At 67.8% G+C, this 24,237-nt stretch overlaps 4 protein-coding genes across 4 annotated transcripts; 1 reads left to right on the top strand and 3 right to left on the bottom strand.

The window, feature by feature from the left end:
- Positions 1-854: 854 nt before the first annotated feature.
- PRG2 (proteoglycan 2, pro eosinophil major basic protein) lies at positions 855-4,136 on the bottom strand. The gene is made up of 5 exons (XM_075712186.1): positions 4,089-4,136; positions 3,812-3,943; positions 3,586-3,720; positions 1,333-1,444; positions 855-913 (listed from the first exon to the last, which is right to left on the bottom strand). The coding sequence occupies exons 1-5, from the start codon at positions 4,134-4,136 to the stop codon at positions 855-857; spliced, it is 486 nt and encodes a 161-aa protein (XP_075568301.1).
- A 3,139-nt stretch (positions 4,137-7,275) lies between these two features.
- LOC142593707 (bone marrow proteoglycan-like) lies at positions 7,276-9,021 on the top strand. Its single transcript, XM_075712185.1, has 5 exons — positions 7,276-7,336; positions 7,514-7,614; positions 7,930-8,061; positions 8,517-8,628; positions 8,963-9,021. Exons 1-5 carry the CDS (start codon positions 7,276-7,278, stop codon positions 9,019-9,021), a joined length of 465 nt encoding a protein of 154 aa, XP_075568300.1.
- A 348-nt stretch (positions 9,022-9,369) lies between these two features.
- LOC142593852 (equilibrative nucleobase transporter 1-like) lies at positions 9,370-13,798 on the bottom strand. The gene is made up of 12 exons (XM_075713288.1): positions 13,608-13,798; positions 13,217-13,346; positions 12,776-12,822; positions 12,611-12,687; positions 12,428-12,520; positions 11,994-12,133; positions 11,270-11,376; positions 10,766-10,927; positions 10,566-10,679; positions 10,144-10,330; positions 9,729-9,852; positions 9,370-9,553 (listed from the first exon to the last, which is right to left on the bottom strand). The coding sequence occupies exons 1-12, from the start codon at positions 13,789-13,791 to the stop codon at positions 9,410-9,412; spliced, it is 1,509 nt and encodes a 502-aa protein (XP_075569403.1). The 5' UTR covers positions 13,792-13,798; the 3' UTR covers positions 9,370-9,409.
- A 3,502-nt stretch (positions 13,799-17,300) lies between these two features.
- LOC142593853 (equilibrative nucleobase transporter 1-like) lies at positions 17,301-22,541 on the bottom strand. The gene is made up of 12 exons (XM_075713289.1): positions 22,346-22,541; positions 21,955-22,084; positions 21,515-21,561; positions 21,350-21,426; positions 21,159-21,251; positions 20,741-20,880; positions 19,828-19,934; positions 19,344-19,505; positions 19,144-19,257; positions 18,723-18,909; positions 18,308-18,431; positions 17,301-18,132 (listed from the first exon to the last, which is right to left on the bottom strand). Exons 1-12 carry the CDS (start codon positions 22,539-22,541, stop codon positions 17,989-17,991), a joined length of 1,521 nt encoding a protein of 506 aa, XP_075569404.1. The 3' UTR covers positions 17,301-17,988.
- Positions 22,542-24,237: the final 1,696 nt, after the last annotated feature.

Genomic DNA, 24,237 nt, shown 5'->3' with positions numbered 1-24,237 from the left:
CCCAGTATCCTCCCTGGGTGCCCCGGCCCCATTGCCCCCCCAACTCAGCAGGTGCCACCCAGCTGGGGGTTCCCACCCCATGTCCCCCGGGTCCCCCCAGCTCCCACATCTCCGTCTGGGGGGGCTGGGGTGGGCCCCTGGGTGCTGCTTCCTGGGGCCGTGGGTGCTGTTGGGTGCCAGGGGTGACCCCCTTTCCCCCCTGCCCCCCCGAGATGGGTGCTGGGGGCACGTGGGCAGCCGGGGGGGGGCTGCCCTTCACCTGTGGCACCAAGGGGCTCAGCCCCGCCGGTGCCCCCACCTCTGCGAACCCCCGGCCCTCCCTGCTCCCAGCCAGCCCCGCGCTGGGGGGCTGCACCCCCCACCCCAATAAACCTTCGTCTCGCAGCACCCACCCGCCTCCAGCCCGTGCGGGGGGAGTTACGGGGGGGTGATGGGAAGGGTTGGGGCGCAGGGGCAGGGGAAGGGGAGGTCAGGGTGCTGCCACCCACGGCGGGTGGCCACGGGGCCCGGTGTCAGCGTGCCACCGCAGCCCCCTGGGGAGGGGACCCTGTGCCCCCCCATTGCCCGCACAGGGGCCGTGCGGGGTACAAGGGACACCCCCGTCCCCAAACCTCCCCCCACCGCGCACCCCAGGGTTCTTCCCACCATCCCCTTTCCAGCCCCAGCTCCCGTGCCAGGGCCCCCCGGGACCCCCCACCCACCTGCCCAGGGCCCAAACACAGAGATGGGTGCTGAAAGGCGACGCTTTATTGAGAGCCGGGGGAGGGGGTGCAGCCCCCTGCCCTGGGGCCAGCGGGGGGGGACACGGACAGCGTCGGGGGGGTGCCCGGGGGCAGCCCGGGGAGCTGAGCCCCTCAGTACTCGCAGATGAAGGGCAGCCTCTTCTGGCAACTCTGGCTCCTCCAGCGCCCGTCTGGGTGGGGAAGGATGGGGTGGGGGTCAGCCCTGGCACCCAACAGCACCCACAGCCCCAGGGACCTGACCCCAAACCCCCAGGGACCAGCCCCAAAACTGCAGGGGCCCAACCCTAACCCCCCTGCTGCCAGCCCCCCAAAACTGTGTGCACCAGCCCCCCCAAACCGTTGTGCACCAGCCCCCCCAAACTGTTGTGCACCAGCCCCCCCCAAACCACTGCGCACCAGCCCCCCAAAATGCCATACACCAGCCCCCCAAACTGCCATACACCAGCCCCCCAAACCACTGTGCACCAGCCCCCAGCCCCCCGGGAACCACCTCCCCATCCTGAGGCCCCCCGGCATCCCCCCCAGTCACCCCCCACCCCCCGCAGCCCCCCAAGGCCCTGGGTGCCCCCCGCGCCCCCGCCCCACGCACTGTTGGTGCAGAGGGAGGTGCAGAATCTGTGGGAGCAGCGGGGGTTCCCGCGCAGCCAGTGCGAGTAGTTCCAGCGGCTGCGGTCCATCCAGTGGCAGTGCACGATGTTGTGCTGGCAGCGGGGGTCAAGGTCAGGGGGACACCCCCCGGCAGCAGGCACGGGGGGCCCAGGGGATGGCGGGGTGGGTGACGGGCTGGGGCACCCAGGGTGGGCACTGGGGACACTGGGAGAGGGCTGGGGCACCCAGGGTGGGCACTGGGACAAGGCTGGGGAACCCAGGGTGGGCACTGGGGACACTGGACAGGGCTGGGGCACCCAGGGTGGGCACTGGGACAAGGCTGGGGAACCCAGGGTGGGCACTGGGGACACTGGACAGGGCTGGGGCACCCAGGGTGGGCACTGGGAGAGGGCTGGGGAACCCAGGGTGGGCACTGGGGACAGTGGGAGAGGGCTGGGGAACCCAGGGTGGGCACTGGGGACACTGGGAGAGGGCTGGGGCACCCAGGGTGGGCACTGGGGACACTGGGAGAGGGCTGGGGCACCCAGGGTGGGCACTGGGACAAGGCTGGGGAACCCAGGGTGGGCACTGGGGACACTGGACAGGGCTGGGGCACCCAGGGTGGGCACTGGGACAAGGCTGGGGAACCCAGGGTGGGCACTGGGGACAGTGGGAGAGGGCTGGGGAACCCAGGGTGGGCACTGGGGACACTGGGAGAGGGCTGGGGCACCCAGGGTGGGCACTGGGACAAGGCTGGGGAACCCAGGGTGGGCACTGGGGACACTGGACAGGGCTGGGGCACCCAGGGTGGGCACTGGGACAAGGCTGGGGAACCCAGGGTGGGCACTGGGGACAGTGGGAGAGGGCTGGGGAACCCAGGGTGGGCACTGGGGACACTGGGAGAGGGCTGGGGCACCCAGGGTGGGCACTGGGGACACTGGGAGAGGGCTGGGGCACCCAGGGTGGGCACTGGGACAAGGCTGGGGAACCCAGGGTGGGCACTGGGGACACTGGACAGGGCTGGGGCACCCAGGGTGGGCACTGGGACAAGGCTGGGGAACCCAGGGTGGGCACTGGGGACACTGGACAGGGCTGGGGCACCCAGGGTGGGCACTGGGACAAGGCTGGGGAACCCAGGGTGGGCACTGGGGACAGTGGGAGAGGGCTGGGGAACCCAGGGTGGGCACTGGGGACACTGGGAGAGGGCTGGGGCACCCAGGGTGGGCACTGGGGACACTGGGAGAGGGCTGGGGCACCCAGGGTGGGCACTGGGACAAGGCTGGGGAACCCAGGGTGGGCACTGGGGACAGTGGGAGAGGGCTGGGGAACCCAGGGTGGGCACTGGGGACACTGGGAGAGGGCTGGGGCACCCAGGGTGGGCACTGGGACAAGGCTGGGGAACCCAGGGTGGGCACTGGGGACACTGGACAGGGCTGGGGCACCCAGGGTGGGCACTGGGACAAGGCTGGGGAACCCAGGGTGGGCACTGGGGACAGTGGGAGAGGGCTGGGGAACCCAGGGTGGGCACTGGGGACACTGGGAGAGGGCTGGGGCACCCAGGGTGGGCACTGGGGACACTGGGAGAGGGCTGGGGCACCCAGGGTGGGCACTGGGACAAGGCTGGGGAACCCAGGGTGGGCACTGGGGACACTGGACAGGGCTGGGGCACCCAGGGTGGGCACTGGGGACATTGGGAGAGGGCTGGGGCACCCAGGGTGGGCACTGGGGACAGTGGGAGAGGGCTGGGGCATCCAGGGAGGGCACTGGGACAAGGCTGGGGAACCCAGGGTGGGCACTGGGGACACTGGACAGGGCTGGGGCACCCAGGGTGGGCACTGGGACAAGGCTGGGGAACCCAGGGTGGGCACTGGGGACAGTGGGAGAGGGCTGGGGAACCCAGGGTGGGCACTGGGGACACTGGGAGAGGGCTGGGGCACCCAGGGTGGGCACTGGGGACACTGGGAGAGGGCTGGGGCACCCAGGGTGGGCACTGGGACAAGGCTGGGGAACCCAGGGTGGGCACTGGGGACACTGGACAGGGCTGGGGCACCCAGGGTGGGCACTGGGGACATTGGGAGAGGGCTGGGGCACCCAGGGTGGGCACTGGGGACAGTGGGAGAGGGCTGGGGCATCCAGGGAGGGCACTGGGACACCCAGGGTGGGCACTGGGGACGCTGGGACAGGGCTGGTGCCCCCAGGCCGGGCAGGGTGCCATGAGGCCGGGGTGGGGCGGTGGGCGCGGGGGGCCCCTTACCCAGGGCGTGGTGATGGCCCCGATCCAGACCTGCCCGCTGTTGGTGCGGGCCCGTGCCTGGCGCTGCAGGACGGCGTTGGTGCCGTGGCTGTGGATGGACACCAGCGACCCGCGGTAGCAGTGGGCGCAGATGTGCTGCGGGGGGGACGTGCGCCCGTTATTACCGGCATGCCCGGCCGGCACGCGCTGACCCCTGACCCCTGACCCCTGCCCGTCCCCTGCCCACCTGGGCGGCGTAGAAGTTTAGGCAGCGGCTGACCACGACGTAGTGGCAGGTCTTGGCACCCAGCGGGTGGGAGAGGCTGAAGGTCTGCGTCTCGCTCTCCAGCGGGCACTGGGTCTCCTCCTCCTCCGGCACCTTCAGCGCCGCCGCCGCCGCCTCGGGGCTGCCAGGGGCTGGGGGCACGGGTCAGCATCACCCCCGGCACAGGGGAGCCGGGGGGGTGCCCCCGGGGTGCCCCCCGGGGCGGGCGGCGTGGCGGGCACTCACCGGGCTGGCGGGCCCAGGCCGTGCCCAGCAGGGCCAGGGCAAGGAGCAGGCAGGGCTGCATGGCGGCGCGGGGGACACCGGCACCCTCGGGCACCCTGGGGAGACACCGTGTCCCCAGTCACCCTCGGGCACCCTGGGGACACCCCCACGGCCCCTCTCGCGCCCCTGGCGTCACGCCGCCCTCCCCGCGCCCCCCGCGCCGTGCCCCCGTGCCCCTCCGCCGCCCCCCCATGGCCCCCAGACCCCACGTGCCCGGTACCCCCCGTGTCCCCACCGCCACCCCGGGGACACCCCCGTGTCCCCCACGTCCTCCCGGCACCCTGGAGCCACCCGTGACAGCCCCAGGGACACCCCCCTCACTGTCCCCGTCCCTCACCTGGCACGTGGGGGGCTCTGCTGGCTGCAGGCTGGGGGGCTCTGCCCGCTGCCACCCTTATAGGGGTGATGGGGCCACGTGTCCTCAACCGCAGCCTTGCGCCACCCCGGCCCCCCTGCAGCCCCCCCCCCCGCCAACCGCGGGGCAGCGGGGGACCCCCGGGGGGCCCTGCCTGCACCCTGCCTGCACCTTGCCCAGGGCACAGTTGGTCCAGGGGAGGGGGCTGAGGGGATCTGGGGGGTGCACAGGGACCAGGGGAGGGAGCTGAGGGGGTCTGGGGTGCATGGGGCACGGGGTGGGGGCTGCAGGGGTCTGGGGTGCACAGGGCCCAGGGAAGGGGGCTGCAGGGGTGTGAGGATGCACAGGGCATGGGGAGGGGGCTGTGAGGATGCACAGGGCCCCGGGGAGGGGGCTGTGAGGGTCTGGGGGTTGCACAGGGCCCAGGGGAGGGGGCTGTGAAGGTCTGGGGGTTGCACAGGGCACAGGGTGGGGGCTGCAGGGGTCTGGGGTGCACAGGGTGCAGGGGAGGGGGCTGTGAGGGTCTGCAGTTTGCACAGGGCACAGGATGGGGGCTGCGGGGGTCTGGGGTGCACAGGGTGCAGGGGAGGGGGCTGTGAGGGTCTGGGGGGTGCACAGGGCACAGGGTGGGGGCTGCAGGGGTCTGGGGGGTGCACAGGGCACAGGGTGGGGGCTGCAGGGGTCTGGGGGGTGCACAGGAGGGGGCTGCAGGGGTCTGGGGGGTGCACAGGAGGGGGGTGCAGGGGCCCAGGGGAGGGGACTGCGGGGGTGCTGAGTCACGAGCCCCACGGGGCCGGGGGCCGGGGCAGGGAAGGGGCCGTGCTGGGGGGCAGCCCGGGGGGGCTGCGGGCCAACGGCTGGGCCGGACCCTGGGGGCCGCGGCCGTTGGGAGGAAGCGGCCCTTGGGCAAGCGCTGCCCGGCGGGAGATGGTATCAGCACCCCAACCTCCCCAGCACCCCCGGCACCCCCAGCACCTCCCACCCCCGGACCCGCTGCGCCCACACACCCGCTCCCCAGCCCCCACACTTGTACCCCCCAAATCCCTGCAGCACCCTCCTATGTGCACCCCAAACCCCTGCAGCACCCACCCCTATACCCCCCAAAATCCCCGCAGCACCCTCCTATGTGCACCCCAAACCCCTGCAGCACCCACCCCCATGCCCTGTGCACCCCAAATCCCTGCAGCACCCACCCCTATACCCCCAAAATCCCTGCAGCACCCACCTCTATGCCCCCAAAATCCCCGCAGCACCCTCCTGTGTGCACCCGAAACCCCTGCAGCACCCACCCCCATGCCCTGTGCACCCCAAACCCCTGCAGCACCCACCCCTATACCCCCCAAAATCCCCGCAGCACCCTCCTATGTGCACCCCAAACCCCTGCAGCACCCACCCCCATGCCCTGTGCACCCCAAATCCCTGCAGCACCCTCCTATGTGCACCCTAAATCCCTGCAGCACCCACCCCCATGCCCTGTGCACCCCAAATCCCCGCAGCACCCTCCTATGTGCACCCTAAATCCCTGCAGCACCCACCCCCATGCCCTGTGCACCCCAGATCCCTGCAGCACCCATCCCTATACCCCCCAAATTCCTGCAGCACCCTCCTATGTGCACCCCAAACCCCTGCAGCACCCACCCCCATGCCCTGTGCACCCCAGATCCCTGCAGCGCCCACCCCATATCCCCCAAATCCCCGCAGCACCCTCCTATGAGCACCCCAAACCTTTGCAGCACCCACCCCCATGCCCTGTGCACCCCAAATCCCCGCAGCATCCACCTCTATGCCCCCAAAATCCCCGCAGCACCCTCTATGTGCACCCTAAATCCCTGCAGCACCCACCCCCATGCCCTGTGCACCCCAGATCCCCGCAGCACCCACCCCTATACCCCCCAAATCCCCGCAGCACCCTCCTATGTGCACCCCAAACCCCTGTGCCATGCGCCCCCCGACCCGCAGCCCCCTCTCCGCAGCCCCCAGGCCCCGGTGGGTGCCCCAGGCGCAGGCAGGGTGCAGGCAGGGTGCAGGCAGGGCTCCCCCGGGTGCCCCCCCGGTGTCCCCAGCAACTGGCGGGGGGGCCATGGCGGGGGTGGCGCAAGGCTGCGGTTGGGGACATGGGGCCCCCTCACCCCTATAAGGGTGGCAGCGGGCAGAGCCCCCCAAGTGCCAGGTGAGGGGTGGGGAGAGCGGGGTGGGCTCTGCCCCCCGTGGTGTCCCTGGGGCTGTCACGGGTGGTTCCGGGGTGCCGGGAGGACGTGGGGGACACGGGGGCGGCCCGGGGGTGGCGGTGGGGACACGGGGGGCAGGGGCGGGCGGGGGGCGTGGGGGGGACAGGGGTGGCAGCAGGGACGGTGGGGACCCAGGGGGGCCGAGGGGCAGGATGGGGGGGGGAGGTGGGGGCCGGGGGGGCCGAGGGACACGGGGGACGTGGAGCGGCACAGGGGTGCGGGGCCATGGGGGTGTCCCCGGGGGGGCAGATGGAGGCCCCGAGGCGCGGGGGGGTGGCAGAGGGGCCGCGGGGAGGGCGGGATGGCGGGATGGCGCTGGGGGTGCCAAAGGTTGACGGGGGACATGGGGGTGTCCCCGGGGTGGCGGTGGGGACATGGGGGTACCGGGCATGCGGGGTCTGGGGGCCATGGGGGGGCGGCGGAGGGGCACGGGGGCACGGCGCGGGGGGCGCGGGGAGGGCGGCGTGACGCCGGGGGCGCGAGAGGGGCCGTGGGGGTGTCCCCAGGGTGCCCGAGGGTGACTGGGGACACGGTGTCTCCCCAGGGTGCCCGAGGGTGCCGGTGTCCCTCGCGCCGCCATGCAGCCCTGCCTGCTCCTCGCCCTGGCCCTGCTGGGCACGGCCTGGGCCCGCCAGCCCGGTGAGTGCCCGCCACGCCGCCCGCCCCGGGGGGCACCCCGGGGGCACCCCCCTGGCTCCCCTGGCCGCTCCGGGCACCTGGGAGAGGTGCCACGCTCGCCCCGCCGGGCCCGTGCCGTGTGGCCCGGGGCTGGCAGAGGGACCCCCGTCGCCAGCCCTCACCCTGTCCCCCCACCAGCCCCCCGCCAACCCCAGGAGGTGCCGGCGGGCACGGCCGAGCGGGGCCACAAGTTCCGCTACATGGTGGTCACCAAGGCCCGCACCTACGCGGCCGCCCAGGTGAGGGGACGTGGGTGCTGGTGGGTGCCAGCCAGTGCCCGGTGGGGCCCGGTGGGTGTTGGTGGGTGCCTGGTGGGTGCCAGTGGGTACCGGTGGGTGCTGGTGGGTGCTGGTGGGTGCTGGCCGGTGCCCGGTGGGACCCGGTGGGTGTCGGTGGGTGCCCGGTGGGACCTGGTGGGTGCTGGTGGGTGCTGGCCGGTGCCCGGTGGGACCTGGTGGGTGTCGGTGGTGCCTGGTGGGTGCTGGCGGGTGCCGGTGGGTGCTGGCTGGTGCCGGCGGGTGCAGCGGGGTGCCAAGCCATGCCCTGTCGCGCAGCGGCACTGCCAGAAGGAGCTGCAGGGGCAGCTGGTCTCGGTGCACAGTGCCTCCACCAACGAGAGGCTGCTGAAGCTGGCACGCACCTACACCCACCACGCGCTCTGGATCGGGGCCGTCACCAGATGCAGGGTGAGGGGCGCCCGGCCCCCCGCCGGGTGCTAGGAGTGGGGCTGGGTGTGGGCGCTGGGGCTGGGGGCTGGTATTGGGGTGCTGGGGCTGGTGCTGGGGCTGGCTGAGGGGTGCTGGGTATGGGTGCAGGGGCTGGGTGCAGGTATTGAGGTGCTGGGGCTGGGTGTGGGCACAGGAGCTGGGTGTTGGTATTGGGGTGCTGGGGCTGTGTGGGGGTGCTGGGGCTGGTTTGGGGGGGCAAGGGGCTGGGTATGGGGTGCTGGAGCTGGGTGTGGGGTGCTGGGGCTGGGCGCAGGTATTGGGGTGCTGGAGCTTGATGTGGGCACAGGAGCTGGGTGCAGGTATTGGGATGCTGGGGCTGGTTTTGGGGGGCAAGGGGCTGGGTATGGGGTGCTGGGGCTGGGTGTGGGTGCTGGGGCTGGGTGCTGCATGCCAGGCTCTGGGTGCTGCAGCAGGGGGGGAACCGGGAGTCGCAGTGGGAGGACGCCAGCCCCTGGAACTACGCCAACTGGGCGCCCACCCAGCCCTCCCGCCTCTTCACCACCTGCACCACCCTCAGCACCCACGGTGAGGGCACCCGCACCCCCACCCACTGCACCAGGGCACCCGGGGAATGGGGACACTGGGGGGGGGTGCGCACAGGGCTACTGGGAGCACTGGGAATGGGCACAGGGCTACTGGGAGCACTAGGAGGGGGCACTGGGCTACTGGGGGCACTGGGAGGGGGCACTGGGAACGGGCACTGGGAACGGGCACTGGGAACGGGCACTGGGCTACTGGGGGCACTGGGAGGGGGACTGGGAGGGCGTAGAGGGCACTGGGGGGAACTGGGAGGGGCACAGGGGACACCGGGGGGCACTGGGGGCCACCCCATGGCCCTGACGCTGTCCCCTGTCCCCAGATGGGCTCTGGAGAAGCAAGTTCTGCTTCCAGCTGTACCCCTTCATCTGCCAGTACTGAGGGCACCAAGGGGTGCTGCCATGCCCCCCCCGTCAGTCCCCAGGGACCCACTGTGCCCCCCGTCCCTGACGCAGTAAACCAGAGTTGCCTTGAGGCTGTGTCCGTGTGCGCCAGCTGTCTGTGGGGAGGGGTCTGTGCCCCCCAGCCCTGGGGGCACTGAGAGGGAGCGGCACAGTGAGCAGAGGAGGCATCAAGATTTATTCCCCCCCAAACACTGGCACAGCAAACATCCCCCCCCAAAGTCCAATACAAAAATGGGGTGCAGCGGCTGCTGGGTGCTGGGTGCCAGGTGCTGGGTGCTGGGTGCCGGCTGCTGGGTGCTGGGTGCCGGGTGCTGGGTGCTGGGTGCTGGGCCGGCAGCTGGTGGGCAGGGGGCTCAGTGGGGCATCTAGGCGGGGGTCTCGGCGCCTGCAGGGGCTGTCAGGGGGATCCCAGCAGCCTCCAGCTCCTTGGCTCGCTGCCGGCACTCACGGGCCACCACCACGGGACTGACGAAGGCCACCAGCACTACGGCAATTAGCCCCACATTCACCTGCGGGGATGTTAGGCCATGGGGCGGGGGGCTGACCCCACCCCTGGCCCAGCCCCACAGCCCCCCCATGTCCCCCGTGCTGGGCGCAGGACCCCACTCCCCAAGGGGAAGGACCCCTTCCCCCGTGGGGCAGCACCCCACCCCTCCCCGGGGCAGCCGTGGGGCAGACACTCACGTAGAAGGGGTCCCCGCCGAGAGGCCCGTGCACCAGGGCGACGCAGGGGTACTGCAGCAGGGCCACCAGTGCCGACAGCACTATGGTCAGTCTGTACAGCTTCCCAAAGTGCTGTGGGGGGAACCTGCCCGGACACCCACCGCGTCACTGCCACACCCTGACACCCCCACCCCGCCACCCTGTCCCCCAACACCCTCACCCCAACACCCTGTCCCCTGACACCCCCCAACACCCTCACCCCAACACCCTGTCTCCTGACACCCCCCAACACCCTGTCCACAACACCCTGTCCCCTCCTACCCCACCATGACCCTTCCGCCATCCCCTGCCACCACCACCCTGACCCCACCACCCTGTCCACCAACACCCCCGCCCCGTTCCCCACCACCACGGCGCCGGTGGCCGCAGGACTCACGCGATGGCCAGGAAGGCGGCGTTGCCCCCGTAGAGGAAGGAGCGGCTGAGCACCTGCAGCACGAAGGTGGCGAACTGCACGGGCAGCACGGGCACCGCCGCGCAGATGGAGAAGAGCACGCACTGTATCACCGTCACCGTCAGTGACAGCACGGACGCCCGCAGGTCAGCCAGCGTCCCCAGGGCTCCTGTGGGCACGGAGGGGTCAGGGCACGGGGGGGACACGGCCCCAAGCACGGTGGGGTCGGGGAGTGGAGGGGACACGTCCCCACGCACGGTGGGGTCGGGGCCCCTTGGTGCCCCATCCCCGGGCACAACGGGTCAGGGCACAGCAGTGGTGGCACCCAGCCACGAGCCCCGCCGAGGGCACGGCGGGGACGTTGGCAGCAGGTACCCGCGTCCGGGGGGGCTGGGGACGGTTACCCTCGGGGCGGGGGGTCTTGCCCCACTTGTGCCGGTCGAGGATGAGGCCGTTCCATGGGGCACAGAGCACCCCGCAGAGCTGGGTGTAGGCGAAGGCGTTGGTGTAGGTGCTCACTGCGGGGAGACAGCGTCAGGGCGGGGGCCGGACCCCACCAGGGTGTCCCCGGTCGTGTCCTCCCATCCCCGCGGCCGTGCCCTACCCAGGCTGGGGTCTCCGCGGGCCAGGTGGTCGAGGAGCGAGTTGAGGGTGCTGAAGAAGATGTAGTGGCGCAGCCGCATGACGGAGAGCCAGACCACGTGCCAGGCGAAGAGCCGCGAGCACACGCAGGCCATGAAGGTCACCCCGGGGGGGTCCCTGCCACCTGCACCCGGGGGTCAGGGCTGGGGACATGCCCGGACACGCCCCAAGGCCCCGCCCAATGCTGCCCCGGTCACTCCCACCCGCATGGCCACGCCCATGCTCTGGCCACACCCCTGCACCCCCCAGGGCCACATCTCCTTTGCCTGCATAACCACGCCCACCCTTTCACCCAGTCCAGGTAGAGCCGCACCACCTTCATCTGCATAGCCACGCCCACACCTCGCCCCTGGGCCCACGCCCACACGCCAGTCCCGACATGGCCACGCCCACCCGACATGAGCACACCCCTGACCCGCCCACACCAACAAGCTCCGCCCCTCTCAGACAAGCCCCGCCCCAGCACCTCTTGCATTGATGGGCTCCAGGGCCTTCTCCTCGGGGCCATCCTCCCCCGGTGGGTGCCTCGCCTCGTAGGTGCGGTATGACTGCGACCGCCCCGGGCACCGCAGCCTGTGGCACCGCCCACAACATCACCCCCAGCACCCCACCAGGGCCCGGTGGATGGGGCCAACCCCCACCCATGGGATGGGATCAACCAACCACCCTGGGATGGGATCAACCAACCACCCACAGGATGGGAACCAACCACCCATGGGATGGAACCCAAGTACCAATGGGATGGGACCCAGCAAACAGCCATGGGATGGGACCCACCAACGACCCTGGGATGGGATCAACCAACCACCCATGGCATGGGACCCACCAACCACCATGGGATGGGACCCAACAACCTATGGCATGGGACACACCAATCACCCTGGGATGGGAACCACCAACCACACGAGGATGGGATCAACCAACCACCCATGGGATGGGATCCACCAATCACCCATGGGATGGGACCCACCAACCACCCATGAGATGGGATCAATCAACCACCCATGGGATGGGACCCAACAACCACCCATGGGATGTGCCCCACCAAACAGCCATGGGATGGGAACCACCAACCACCCACGGGCCAGGCACTGCCACCAGCCACAGGACAGCACCACCACCCCCAGACGGACACCACCACCCATGGACAGGCACCACCAGCCCCCAGGGCACAGGCATGGCCTCCCTACCCGTAGTCGTAGCCAGGCGGCAGCGGGTAGGGGATGCGCGTGCGGGGCATGAGGAAGATGGTGCGCAGTAGGTGCCAGATGCTGCAGGCTGCCATGAAGAGGAACATGTCCCGCAGGGACAGTCCGTGCTCGTACAGCAGCTGGGGACAGGGACAGGCTGCCACCGGGCCATGCTGCCCACCTGCCACCGCCCCAGCCCGGGACCATGGCTCTGCTCAGGCACCGGCTGTGATCCCACGTGCGGCCCCAGCTGTGACCCAGCTGTGACCCAGCTGTGCACCCAACTGTGTCCCCCAACTGAGTCCCCCAACTGAGTCCCCAGCTGCCCCCACCTCTTCCCAGAGGTGCCTGTGCCGGGAACAGACGCCCAGGGGCACTCAGCACCAACCCCCGGCACCCCCCAGCACCTCCACGTTGGCCATACCTGCACCCACCATGACGATGAGGACGATGGCGAACGAGAAGTTGAAGGCCCCACTGTAGAGGTTGCTGATGATGAAGCGGAACTTCCCAAAGAGGTTGCCCACCTGGGACAGAGAGACCCCCCGATGTTGTCAGGGCCCCGCCAGCACTGGACAGGGTGCCCCGGCTGCCGGCAGCGTGCCACAAAAACTCACCTGCATGTTCGTGAGCATGAGGAGGATGCCACCCGCCAACACCATGGACATGGCCAGGAAGAACAGCACCACCAGCTCTGCAGACACAGGGGTCAGTTGGGACAAGGGGGGGTCCCCACCGGGTCCCCCCCAGCACTGGGGCACCCCATGCCCACAGGGTCTCACCTGGGCTGGAGAAGGCGATGAGCAGGGTCCCACCGGTGTAGAGGGAACTGAGACGTGGGGACAGCGGTGACACATGGGGACGGGGTCCCGGGGGGCAGCCAGCACCCCCGCACCCCGCTGCTGCTCTCGCATCGGCACCCACCACCCCAATATCCCAGGGGTGTCCCACTGCCGCCTGGCACCCCTGGGGCCCACAGGCGTGGGGACGTGGGGGACCCCTACGGTTATGGGGGGCCCTGGGGACACCGGGGAGACCTGAGGGAGTACGGGGGCTGGGGGCAATGGGGTCCCCTGGGGCCGGGGTCAGGGGACACGATGGAGACGGTTGGTGGCACTGGGGGACAGGACGGGCGGTGCTGACCGCGAGCCCTCACCCCCCCGGCACCCGTGGGTGCCCCAGCACTGCCCGCCCGCGCTGCCCCCCCCGCTGTGCCCACTCACATGGCGATGAGGCGGGCGACGGTGGTGCCAAAGCGGTCGAAGATGAAGCCCATGGGGACGGTCACGAAGCTGTACACGAAGCAGCCGATGGTGAACACCAGGGAGAACTGCTCGTCCTGCCGGCTGCAGTCTGCGAGGAGGCCGTTAGCGGGGACGTGGGGGGCATGGGGACAGCGGGGACCCAGGGACGAGGACAGTGGGGACCCGCGGCACCACAGGGCACCGGGGGTGGGGACAGGGCGCACCTCAGGCCACCGGCACCACGTGGACACGGGACACCGGCATCCCGGGACACTGGCACACGGGGACACGAGGCAGGGCGACAGCGGGGCCAGGGCCACCGCAGGGACAGGGACGGTGGCCAGCGCCGGCCAGGGGACAGGCACCGTACCGGGTGTCAGGGTCCAGTTGAGGGTGGTGCTGGCGTTGGTGTGGGACTGGCACAGGTCCTCGAAGTAGCCCAGGTCCTTGAGGACGAAGATGAGGGAGATCCAGCTGAAGATGAGGCCACACTCCAGCAGCCCCGAGAGGAGGGTCCCCACGCGCTTGGCCACCCCCGCGCCATCCCCCGCCATGTCACCGGCCTGGGCCGTCCCCGCCGCGCCTGTGGGTGACAAACGCCGGGGCGTCACACCCTGCCCGGCACCCGCGAGGTGACGCCCCTGCACCCACCCACCCCCGCCGCCTCCTTATCTCCCCGCGCCAGCCATCCCAGGGACCTGACACCTCCTTGGGTGCCTGGCGTGTCCCCGGGGGCCCGGCACAGAGCCCTGGGGACACCGGCGCTCCCCCCCCGGCGCCCCGGCACCCCTCCGGGCACCCGGCACCTCCCCTGGGGACCCTGGCGCGGCTCCTGGGGACACCGGCACGCCTCTGCGACCCTGACACCCCCCGTCAGAGACTGAAAGAGTTACTGTCCCAGACGTGGCGGTGAGGCGAGTCCAGGCCTGCATGCAGACAAGCTGGGGTCTGCACAGCCCCACGGGTGAGGAGCCCAGGGCGCGGAGCCGCAGGCTGTCGGGTCGTGCTTTCCTCAGTCCTGCCAGCGGCAGGCGAGAATGCTGAGAGGAACAGGAACGCCCAGCTGATGAACAAGTGGCTCAGAGGCTGCTGCCATCGGGGCAATTTTGGTTCTTTCGGCCTTGGGGAGGCTGACACGGCAGCGGGCCTGCTGGCGGCACAGGGAGGTCAGCTGTCTCCGACGGGGAAAAGGATGCTCGCCCATGACTTGGCAGGGCTCATGGAGAGGGCTTTAAACGCGGTTCAGAGCGGGAAGGGGATCTAACCAGGCTCCCCGAGAGGAGCCCGAGGGTGGCCTGGCAACGCTGGGGGGGATAATCGCTAGCCCAGCTCACGTGCGTCGACACCAATGCACACAGCACGGGCAACAGACAGGAGAAGCTGGAAGCCACCGCAGCAGGATGGCTATGACACAGTCGCAGTCACAGAAAAAACGGTGGGACGACTCTCGTGACCGGAGTGCTGCATCGGATGGCTATCAGCTCTTCAGAAGGGATCGGCCAGGAAGGAGAGGCGGTGGGGTGGCTCTGTATGTTCGGGACTGTTTCGATTGTACAGAGCTCAACGACTGCCATGCAAAGGCCGAGTGCTTACGGGTAAGGATGAGGGGGAAGGCCAACAAGGCAGACGCCCTGCTGGGAGTCTGTCACAGACCACCCAGCCAGGACGAAGAGGTCCACGAAGCATTCTAGAAGCGGCTGGCAGAACTCGGGCAATCGCTAGCCCTTGTTCTGGTGGGGGACTTCCACTTGCCGCACATCTGCTGGAAATACAACCCAGCAGAGAGGCAGCAGTCCAGAAGGTTCCTGGAGCGTGTGGAAGAGAACTTCCTGGCACAGCTGGTAAGCGAGCCTACCAGGGGAGGTGCCTCGCCTGACCTGCTGTTTACAGACAGAGAAGGACTGGTGGGAGATGTCGTGGTGGGAGGCCATCTTGGCCTTAGCGACCATGATACGCTACAGTTTTCAATCCTTGGCGAAGTAAGGAGGAGGGCCAGCAAAAGCGCTACCATGGACTTGCGGAGGGCAGACTTTGGCCTCTTCAGGACACTGGCTGGGAAAGTCCCTTGGGAGGCAGTCCTGAAAGGCAAAGGGGTCTGGAAGGCTGGGCCCTCTTCAAGAAGGAAGTGTTAAGCGCGCAGGAGCGGGCTGTCCCCGTGTGCCGTAAGACCAACCGGCGGGGGAAACGACCGGCCTGGCTGAATAGGGAGCTTTTGCGGGGACTCAGGGAAAAAGGAGAGTCTACCGCCTTTGGAAGAAGGGGTGGGCAACTCAGGTAGGGCACAGGGATCTCGTCAGGTCACGCAGAGAGGAAATTAGAAAGGCAAAGGCCCAGCTAGAACTCAGTCTGGCCACTGTTGTAAGAGGTAATAAAAAATGTTTCTGCAAATACATTAACAACAAAAAGAGAGCCAAGGAGAATCTCCACCCTTTATTGGATGTGGCAGGGGGAACATTGCCACCAAGGCTGAGGAAAAGGCTGAGGTACTTAATGCCGCCTTTGCCTCAGTCTTCAATAGCCAGACCAGTTATCCCCAGGGCATTCAGCCCCCGGAGCTGGAAGACTGGGACAGGGAGCAGAATGGAGCCCACATAATCCCGGAGGAAGCAGTTAATGACCTGCTACGTCACCTGGATGCTCACAAGTCTATGGGGCCGGATGGGATCCACCCGAGAGTACTGAGGGAGCTGGCAGAGGAGCTCACCAAGCCACTCTCCATCATCTATCAGCAGTCCTGGTTAACAGGGGAGGTCCCTGATGACTGGAGGCTTGCCGATGTGACACCCATCTCCAAGAAGGGCCGGAAGGAGGACCCGGGGAACTACAGGCCTGTCAGCCTGACCTCGGTGCCAGGAAAGATTATGGAGAGGTTCATATTGAGTGAACTCAACAGGCAAGTGCAGGTCAACCAGGGCATCAGGCCCAGCCAGCATGGGTTCATGAAAGGCAGGTGCTGCTTGACCAAGCTGATCTCCTTTTATGACCTGGTGACCCGCCTGGTGGATGAAGGAAAGGCTGTGGATGTCATCTACCTGGACTTTAGCAAAGCCTTTGACACAGTCTCCCATAATATTCTCCTTAGGAAGCTGGCAGCTCATGGCTTAGACGGGCGTAGTCTTCGCTGGGTAAAAAACTGGTTGGGTGGCCGAGCCCAGAGAGTAGTGGTGAATGGAGTTAAGTGCAGTTGGCGGCCGGTCACGAGCGGTGTTCCCCAGGGCTCCATTTTGGGGCCAGCCTTGTTTAATATCTTTATCGATGATCTGGATGAGGGGATTGAGTGCACCCTCAGTAAGTTTGCAGACAACACCAAACTGGGTGGGAGTGTCGATCTGCTGGAGGGTCGGATGGCCCTGCAGAGGGACCTGGACAGGCTGGACCGATGGGCCGAGACCAGCTGTATGAGGTTCAACGAGGCCAAGTGCTGGGTCCTGCACTTGGCTCACAACAACCCCATGCAGCGCTACAGGCTTGGGGAAGAGTGGCTGGAAAGCCGCCTGGCCGAAAAGGACCTGGGGGTGTTGGTAGACAGCAGCTGAACATGAGCCAGCAGTGTGCCCAGGTGGCCAAGAAGGCCAACAGCATCCTGGCTTGTGTCAGGAACAGTGTGGCCAGCAGGAGCAGGGAGGTGATTGTGCCCCTGTGCTCGGCGCTGGTGAGGCCGCACCTGGAATACTGTGCCCAGTTTTGGGCCCCTCAGTACAAGAAGGACATTGGGGTGCTGGAGCGTGTCCAGAGAAGGGCAACGGCGCTGGGGAAGGGTCTGGAGCACAGGGCTGGTGGGGAGCGGCTGAGGGAGCTGGGGGTGTTCAGCCTGGAGAAGAGGAGGCTGAGGGGAGACCTTATCGCTCTCTGCAGCTGCCTGACAGGAGGGTGTAGTGAGGTGGGTGTTGGTCTCTTCTGCCATGTAGTTAGCGATAGGACGAGAGGAAATGGGCTCAAGCTGCATCAGGGGAGGTTTAGATTGGATATTAGGAAAAATTTCTTCACAGAAAGGGTAGTCAAGCATTGGAACAGGCTGCCCAGAGAGGTGGTGGAGTCCCCATCCCTGGAGGAGTTCAAAAAACGGGCAGAGGTGGCATTTTGGGCCATGGTTTAGTGGGCATGGGGGTGTTGGGTTGATGGTTGGGCTGATGAACCTAGAGGGCCTTTCCAACCTTAGTGATTCCTAGTTTTTACTTTCATTAAAAATAATCCAGCCACCAAGCCAGGAAACTTGAAATCATAGAATCATAGAATGCTTTGGGTTGGAAGGGACCTTGAGAGATCATCGAGCCCAAACCCCCTGCAGTGAGCAGGGATTGAACCCGTGACCTTGGCGTTATTAGCACCACGCTCTAACCAACTGAATTAATTATTACTCTGCCCTTAATTGGTTCAGTGGTGGACTTGGCAGTGTTAGGTTAATAGTTGGACTGGATGATCCTAAAGGTCTTTGCCAACCTCAACGATTCGATGATTCTATGATTCTACGAATGAGAACCCACGTCACCTACTGTTGCGCTCTCCTTGTTTGGGTTGCCTACCGTCAACAAAGTGTTCAATTGATCCATTGGTGTCCTTTCACCTTACTTGAGCCCAAGGGAATCACAGAACCTCCACGATCCTCTCTGGACAGCCCAGTTCGGGTTGTGACACCGCCCCCACAAGTCCAATACAAAAATGGGGTGCAGTGGCTGCTGGGTGCTGGGTGCCGGGTGCTGGGTGCTGGGTGCTGGGCCGGCAGCTGGCGGGCGCGGGGCTCAGTGGGGCATCTAGGCGGGGGTCTCGGCACCTGCGGGGGCTGTCAGGGGGATCCCAGCAGCCTCCAGCTCCTTGGCTCGCCGCCGGCACTCGCGGGCCACCACCACGGGACTGACGAAGGCCACCAGCACTACGGCAATTAGCCCCACATTCACCTGCGGGGATGTCAGGCCATGGGGCGGGGGGCTGACCCCACCCCTGGCCCAGCCCCACAGCCCCCCCATGTCCCCCATGCAGGGCGCAGGACCCCATTCCCCAAGGGGAAGGACTCCTTCCCCCGTGGGGCAGCACCCCACCCCTCCCCGGGGCAGCCGTGGGGCAGACACTCACGTAGAAGGGGTCCCCGCCGAGAGGCCCGTGCACCAGGGCGACGCAGGGGTACTGCAGCAGGGCCACCAGTGCCGACAGTGCCATGGCCAGCCCGTACAGCTTCCCAAAGTGCTGTGGGGGGAACCTGCCCGGACACCCACCGCGTCACTGCCACACCCTGACACCCCCACCCCGCCACCCTGTCCCCCAACACCCTCACCCCAACACCCTGTCCCCTGACACCCCCCAACACCCTCACCCCAACACCCTGTCTCCTGACACCCCCCAACACCCTGTCCACAACACCCTGTCCCCTCCTACCCCACCATGACCCTTCCGCCATCCCCTGCCACCACCACCCTGACCCCACCACCCTGTCCACCAACACCCCCGCCCCGTTCCCCACCACCACGGTGCCGGTGGCCGCAGGACTCACGCGATGGCCAGGAAGGCGGCGTTGCCCCCGTAGAGGAAGGAGCGGCTGAGCACCTGCAGCACGAAGGTGGCGAACTGCACGGGCAGCACGGGCACCGCCGCGCAGATGGAGAAGAGCACGCACTGTATCACCGTCACCGTCAGCGACAGCACGGACGCCCGCAGGTCAGCCAGCGTCCCCAGGGCTCCTGTGGGCACGGAGGGGTCAGGGCACGGGGGGGACACGGCCCCAAGCACGGTGGGGTCGGGGAGTGGAGGGGACACGTCCCCACGCACGGTGGGGTCGGGGCCCCTTGGTGCCCCATCCCCGGGCACAACGGGTCAGGGCACAGCAGTGGTGGCACCCAGCCACGAGCCCCGCCGAGGGCACGGCGGGGACGTTGGCAGCAGGTACCGCGTCCGGGGGGGCTGGGGACGGTTACCCTCGGGGCGGGGGGTCTTGCCCCGCTTGTGCCGGTCGAGGATGAGGCCGTTCCATGGGGCACAGAGCACCCCGCAGAGCTGGGTGTAGGCGAAGGCGTTGGTGTAGGTGCTCACTGCGGGGAGACAGCGTCAGGGCGGGGGCCGGACCCCACCAGGGTGTCCCCGGTCGTGTCCCCCCGTCCCGGCGGCCGTGCCCTACCCAGGCCGGGGTCTCCGCGGGCCAGGTGGTCGAGGAGCGAGTTGAGGGTGCCGATGAAGAGGTAGTGGCGCAGCTGCATGACGGAGAGCCAGACCACGTGCCAGGCGAAGAGCCGCGAGCACACGCAGGCCATGAAGGTCACCCCGGGGGGGTCCCTGCCACCTGCACCCGGGGGTCAGGGCTGGGGACACGCCCGGACACGCCCCAAGGCCCCGCCCAATGCTGCCCCGGTCACTCCCACCTGCATGGCCACGCCCATGCTCTGGCCACACCCCTGCACCCCCCAGGGCCACATCTCCTTTGCCTGCATAACCACGCCCACCCTTTCACCCAGTCCAGGTAGAGCCGCACCACCTTCATCTGCATAGCCACGCCCACACCTCGCCCCTGGGCCCACGCCCACATGCCAGTCCCAACATGGCCACGCCCACCCGACATGAGCACACCCCTGACCCGCCCACACCAACAAGCCCCGCCCCAGCACCTCTGCCCTTCATGGCCTCCAGGGCCTTCTCCTCGGGGCCATCCTCCCCCGGTGGGCGCTTCTCCTCGTAGGTGCGGTACGACTGCGACCGCACCGGGCACCGCAGCCTGTGGCACCGCCCACAACATCACCCCCAGCACCCCACCAGGGCCCGGTGGATGGGGCCAACCCCCACCCATGGGATGGGATCAACCAACCACCCTGGGATGGGATCAACCAACCACCCACAGGATGGGATCAACCAACCACCCATGGGATGGAACCCAACTACCAATGGGATGGGACCCAACAACCACCCATGGGATGGGATACAACCACCCATGGGATGGAACCCAACAACCACTCATGGGATGGGACCCAGCAACCACCCATGAGATGGGACCCAACAACCACCCTGGGATGGGACCCACCAACCACCCTGGGATGGGACCCAACCACCCATGGGATGGGATCAACCAACCACCCCGGGATGGGACCCACAAACCACCCAAGGATGGGATCAACCAACCACCCATGGGATGGGACCCAACAACCACCCTGGGATGGGACCCACCAACCACCCTGGGATGGGACCCAACCACCCATGGGATGGGATCAACCAACCACCCCGGGATGGGACCCACAAACCACCCGAGGATGGGATCAACCAACCACCCATGGGATGGGACCCAACCACCCATGGGATGGGACCCAACCACCCACGGGATGGGACCCAACAACCACCCATGGGATGGGACACAACCAACCACCCACGGGATGTGCCCCACCAAACAGCCACGGGATGGGAACCACCAAACACCCACGGGCCAGGCACTGCCACCAGCCACAGGACAGCACCACCACCCCCAGATGGGCACCACCACCCCCGGGACGGGCACCACCACCCCCCAGGGCACAGGCATGGCCCCCCTACCCGTAGTTGTAGCCAGGAGGCAGCGGGTAGGGGATGCGCGTGCGGGGCATGAGGAAGATGGTGCGCAGTAGGTGCCAGATGCTGCAGGCCGCCATGAAGAGGAACATGTCCCGCAGGGACAGTCCGTGCTCGTACAGCAGCTGGGGACAGGGACAGGCTGCCACCGGGCCATGCCGCCCACCCGCCACCGCCCCAGCCCGGGGCCATGGCTCTGCTCAGGCACCATCTGCATCCACACGTGCGGCCCCAGCTGTGACCCAGCTGTGACCCAGCTGTGCACCCAACTGTGTCCCCCAACTGAGTCCCCCAACTGAGTCCCCAGCTGCCCCCACCTCTTCCCAGTGGAGGAGGGAGTTGAGGGTGCCCAGGGGCACCCAGCACCACCCGGCACCTCCACATCGCCCACACCTGCACCCACCTTGATGATGAGGAAGACGGCAGATGAGGAGTCAAAGGCCCCGTTGTAGAGGGTGATGATGATGGAGCGCGACTTCCCAAAGAGGTTGCCCACCTGGCACAAAGGGACCCCCACACACCGTCAGGGCCCCCCCAGCACTGGGCAGGGTGCCCCGGCTGCCGGCTGGGGAGCAGGGTGCCACAAAAACTCACCTGCATGTTCGTGAGGATGAGGAGGATGCCACCCACAGACAGCATGGACATGGCCGGGAAGAGCAGCACCGCCAGCGCTGCGGACACAGGGGTCAGTTGGGACAAGGGGCGGTCCCCACCGGGTCCCCCCCAGCACCGGGGCACCCCATGCCCACAGGGTCTTACCTGGGCTGGAGAAGGCGATGAGCAGGGTCCCACCAGTGTAGAGGGAACTGAGACGTGGGGACAGCGGTAACACATGGGGACGGGGTCCCGGGGGGCAGCCAGCACCCCCGCGCCCCGCTGCTGCTCTCGCATCGGCACCCACCACCCCAATATCCCAGGGGTGTCCCACTGCCGCCTGGCACCCCTGGGGCCCACAGGCGTGGGGACGTGGGGGACCCCTACGGTTATGGGGGGCCCTGGGGACACCGGGGAGACCTGAGGGAGTATGGGGGCTGGGGGCAATGGGGTCCCCTGGGGCCGGGGTCAGGGGACACGATGGAGACGGTTGGTGGCTCTGGGGGACAGGACGGGCGGTGCTGACCGCGAGCCCTCACCCCCCCGGCACCCGTGGGTGCCCCAGCACTGCCTGCCCGCGCTGCCCCCCCGCTGTGCCCACTCACATGGCGATGAGGCGGGCGATGGTGGTGCCGAAGCGGTCGAAGATGAAGCCCATGGGGAAGGTCATGAAGTTGTTCATGAAGGAGCCGATGGTGAACACCAGGGAGAACTGCTCGTCCTGCCGGCTGCAGTCTGCGAGGAGGCCGTTAGCGGGGACGTGGGGGGCATGGGGACAGCGGGGACCCAGGGACGAGGACAGTGGGGACCCGCGGCACCACAGGGCACCGGGGGTGGGGACAGGGCGCACCTCAGGCCACCGGCACCACATGGACATGGGACACCAGCATCCCGGGACACTGGCACACGGGGACACGAGGCAGGGCGACAGCGGGGCCAGGGCCACCGCAGGGACAGGGATGGTGGCCAGTGATGGCCAGGGGACAGGCACCGTACCGGGTGTCAGGGTCCAGTTGAGGGTGGTGCTGGCGTTGGTGTGGGACTGGCACAGGTCCTCGAAGTAGCCCAGGTCCTTGAGGACGAAGACGAGGGAGGCCCAGCCGAAGATGATGCCGCAGAAGGCCCCGCACTCCAGCAGCCCCGAGAGGAGGGTCCCCACGCGCTTGGCCACCCCCGCGCAATCCCCCGCCATGTCACCGGCCTGGGCCGTCCCCGCCGCGCCTGTGGGTGACAAACGCCGGGGCGTCACACCCTGCCCGGCACCCGCGAGGTGACGCCCCTGCACCCAGCCACCCCCGCCGCCTCCTTATCTCCCCGCGCCAGCCATCCCAGGGACCTGACACCTCCCTGGGTGCCTGGCGTGTCCCCGGGGGCCCGGCACAGAGCCCTGGGGACACCGGCGCTCCCCCCCCGGCGCCCCGGCACCCCTCCGGGCACCCGGCACCTCCCCTGGGGACCCTGGCGCGGCTCCTGGGGACACCGGCATGCCTCTGCGACCCTGACACCCCCCGTCAGAGACTGAAAGAGTTACTGTCCCAGACGTGGCGGTGAGGCGAGTCCAGGCCTGCATGCAGACAAGCTGGGGTCTGCACAGCCCCACGGGTGAGGAGCCCAGGGCGCGGAGCCGCAGGCTGTCGGGTCGTGCTTTCCTCAGTCCTGCCAGCGGCAGGCGAGAATGCTGAGAGGAACAGGAACGCCCAGCTGATGAACAAGTGGCTCAGAGGCTGCTGCCATCGGGGCAATTTTGGTTCTTTCGGCCTTGGGGAGGCTGACACGGCAGCGGGCCTGCTGGCGGCACAGGGAGGTCAGCTGTCTCCGACGGGGAAAAGGATGCTCGCCCATGACTTGGCAGGGCTCATGGAGAGGGCTTTAAACGCGGTTCAGAGCGGGAAGGGGATCTAACCAGGCTCCCCGAGAGGAGCCCGAGGGTGGCCTGGCAACGCTGGGGGGGATAATCGCTAGCCCAGCTCACGTGCGTCGACACCAATGCACACAGCACGGGCAACAGACAGGAGAAGCTGGAAGCCACCGCAGCAGGATGGCTATGACACAGTCGCCGTCACAGAAAAAACGGTGGGACGACTCTCGTGACCGGAGTGCTGCATCGGATGGCTATCAGCTCTTCAGAAGGGATCGGCCAGGAAGCAGAGGCGGTGGGGTGGCTCTGTATGTTCGGGACTGTTTCGATTGTACAGAGCTCAACGACTGCCATGCAAAGGCCGAGTGCTTACGGGTAAGGATGAGGGGGAAGGCCAACAAGGCAGACGCCCTGCTGGGAGTCTGTCACAGACCACCCAGCCAGGACGAAGAGGTCCACGAAGCATTCTAGAAGTGGCTGGCAGAACTCGGGCAATCGCTAGCCCTTGTTCTGGTGGGGGACTTCCACTTGCCGCACATCTGCTGGAAATACAACCCAGCAGAGAGGCAGCAGTCTAGAAGGTTCCTGGAGCGTGTGGAAGAGAACTTCCTGGCACAGCTGGTAAGCGAGCCTACCAGGGGAGGTGCCTCGCCTGACCTGCTGTTTACAGACAGAGAAGGACTGGTGGGAGATGTCGTGGTGGGAGGCCATCTTGGCCTTAGCGACCATGATACGCTACAGTTTTCAATCCTTGGCGAAGTAAGGAGGAGGGCCAGCAAAAGCGCTACCATGGACTTGCGGAGGGCAGACTTTGGCCTCTTCAGGACGCTGGCTGGGAAAGTCCCTTGGGAGGCAGTCCTGAAAGGCAAAGGGGTCTGGAAGGCTGGGCCTTCTTCAAGAAGGAAGTGTTAAGCGTGCAGGAGCGGGCTGTCCCCGTGTGCCGTAAGACCAACCGGCGGGGGAAACGACCGGCCTGGCTGAATAGGGAGCTTTTGCGGGGACTCAGGGAAAAAGGAGAGTCTACCGCCTT

This window comes from Pelecanus crispus, chromosome 6 (genome assembly GCF_030463565.1).
Source record: "Pelecanus crispus isolate bPelCri1 chromosome 6, bPelCri1.pri, whole genome shotgun sequence".
Classification (NCBI taxonomy): Eukaryota; Metazoa; Chordata; class Aves; order Pelecaniformes; family Pelecanidae; genus Pelecanus; species Pelecanus crispus.
This window is presented reverse-complemented; position numbering and strand designations above follow the sequence as displayed.

What these genes read in the sequence shown, in the direction of transcription:
- LOC142593707 (XM_075712185.1), top strand. Translation starts at nt 7,276, where the DNA reads ATGCAGCCCTGCCTGCTCCTCGCCCTGGCCCTGCTGGGCACGGCCTGG. An exon ending in GGCCTGGGCCCGCCAGCCCG is followed by an intron (nt 7,337 to 7,513) that starts GTGAGTGCCCGC and finishes TCCCCCCACCAG; the next exon opens with CCCCCCGCCAACCCCAGGAG. An exon ending in GGGCCGTCACCAGATGCAGG is followed by an intron (nt 8,062 to 8,516) that starts GTGAGGGGCGCC and finishes GTGCTGCAGCAG; the next exon opens with GGGGGGAACCGGGAGTCGCA.
- LOC142593853 (XM_075713289.1), bottom strand. Translation starts at nt 22,541, where the DNA reads ATGGCGGGGGATTGCGCGGGGGTGGCCAAGCGCGTGGGGACCCTCCTC. An exon ending in TCATCCTCACGAACATGCAG is followed by an intron (nt 21,252 to 21,349) that starts GTGAGTTTTTGT and finishes CCTTTGTGCCAG; the next exon opens with GTGGGCAACCTCTTTGGGAA. An exon ending in TCGGCGGGGACCCCTTCTAC is followed by an intron (nt 18,133 to 18,307) that starts GTGAGTGTCTGC and finishes ACATCCCCGCAG; the next exon opens with GTGAATGTGGGGCTAATTGC.
- PRG2 (XM_075712186.1), bottom strand. Translation starts at nt 4,136, where the DNA reads ATGCAGCCCTGCCTGCTCCTTGCCCTGGCCCTGCTGGGCACGGCCTGG. An exon ending in TAAACTTCTACGCCGCCCAG is followed by an intron (nt 3,721 to 3,811) that starts GTGGGCAGGGGA and finishes TCCCCCCCGCAG; the next exon opens with CACATCTGCGCCCACTGCTA. An exon ending in GGGCCATCACCACGCCCTGG is followed by an intron (nt 1,445 to 3,585) that starts GTAAGGGGCCCC and finishes CCCCGCTGCCAG; the next exon opens with CACAACATCGTGCACTGCCA.
- LOC142593852 (XM_075713288.1), bottom strand. Translation starts at nt 13,791, where the DNA reads ATGGCGGGGGATGGCGCGGGGGTGGCCAAGCGCGTGGGGACCCTCCTC. An exon ending in CATCGCCTTCTCCAGCCCAG is followed by an intron (nt 12,688 to 12,775) that starts GTGAGACCCTGT and finishes CTGTGTCTGCAG; the next exon opens with AGCTGGTGGTGCTGTTCTTC. An exon ending in CAAGACCCCCCGCCCCGAGG is followed by an intron (nt 10,331 to 10,565) that starts GTAACCGTCCCC and finishes CCGTGCCCACAG; the next exon opens with GAGCCCTGGGGACGCTGGCT.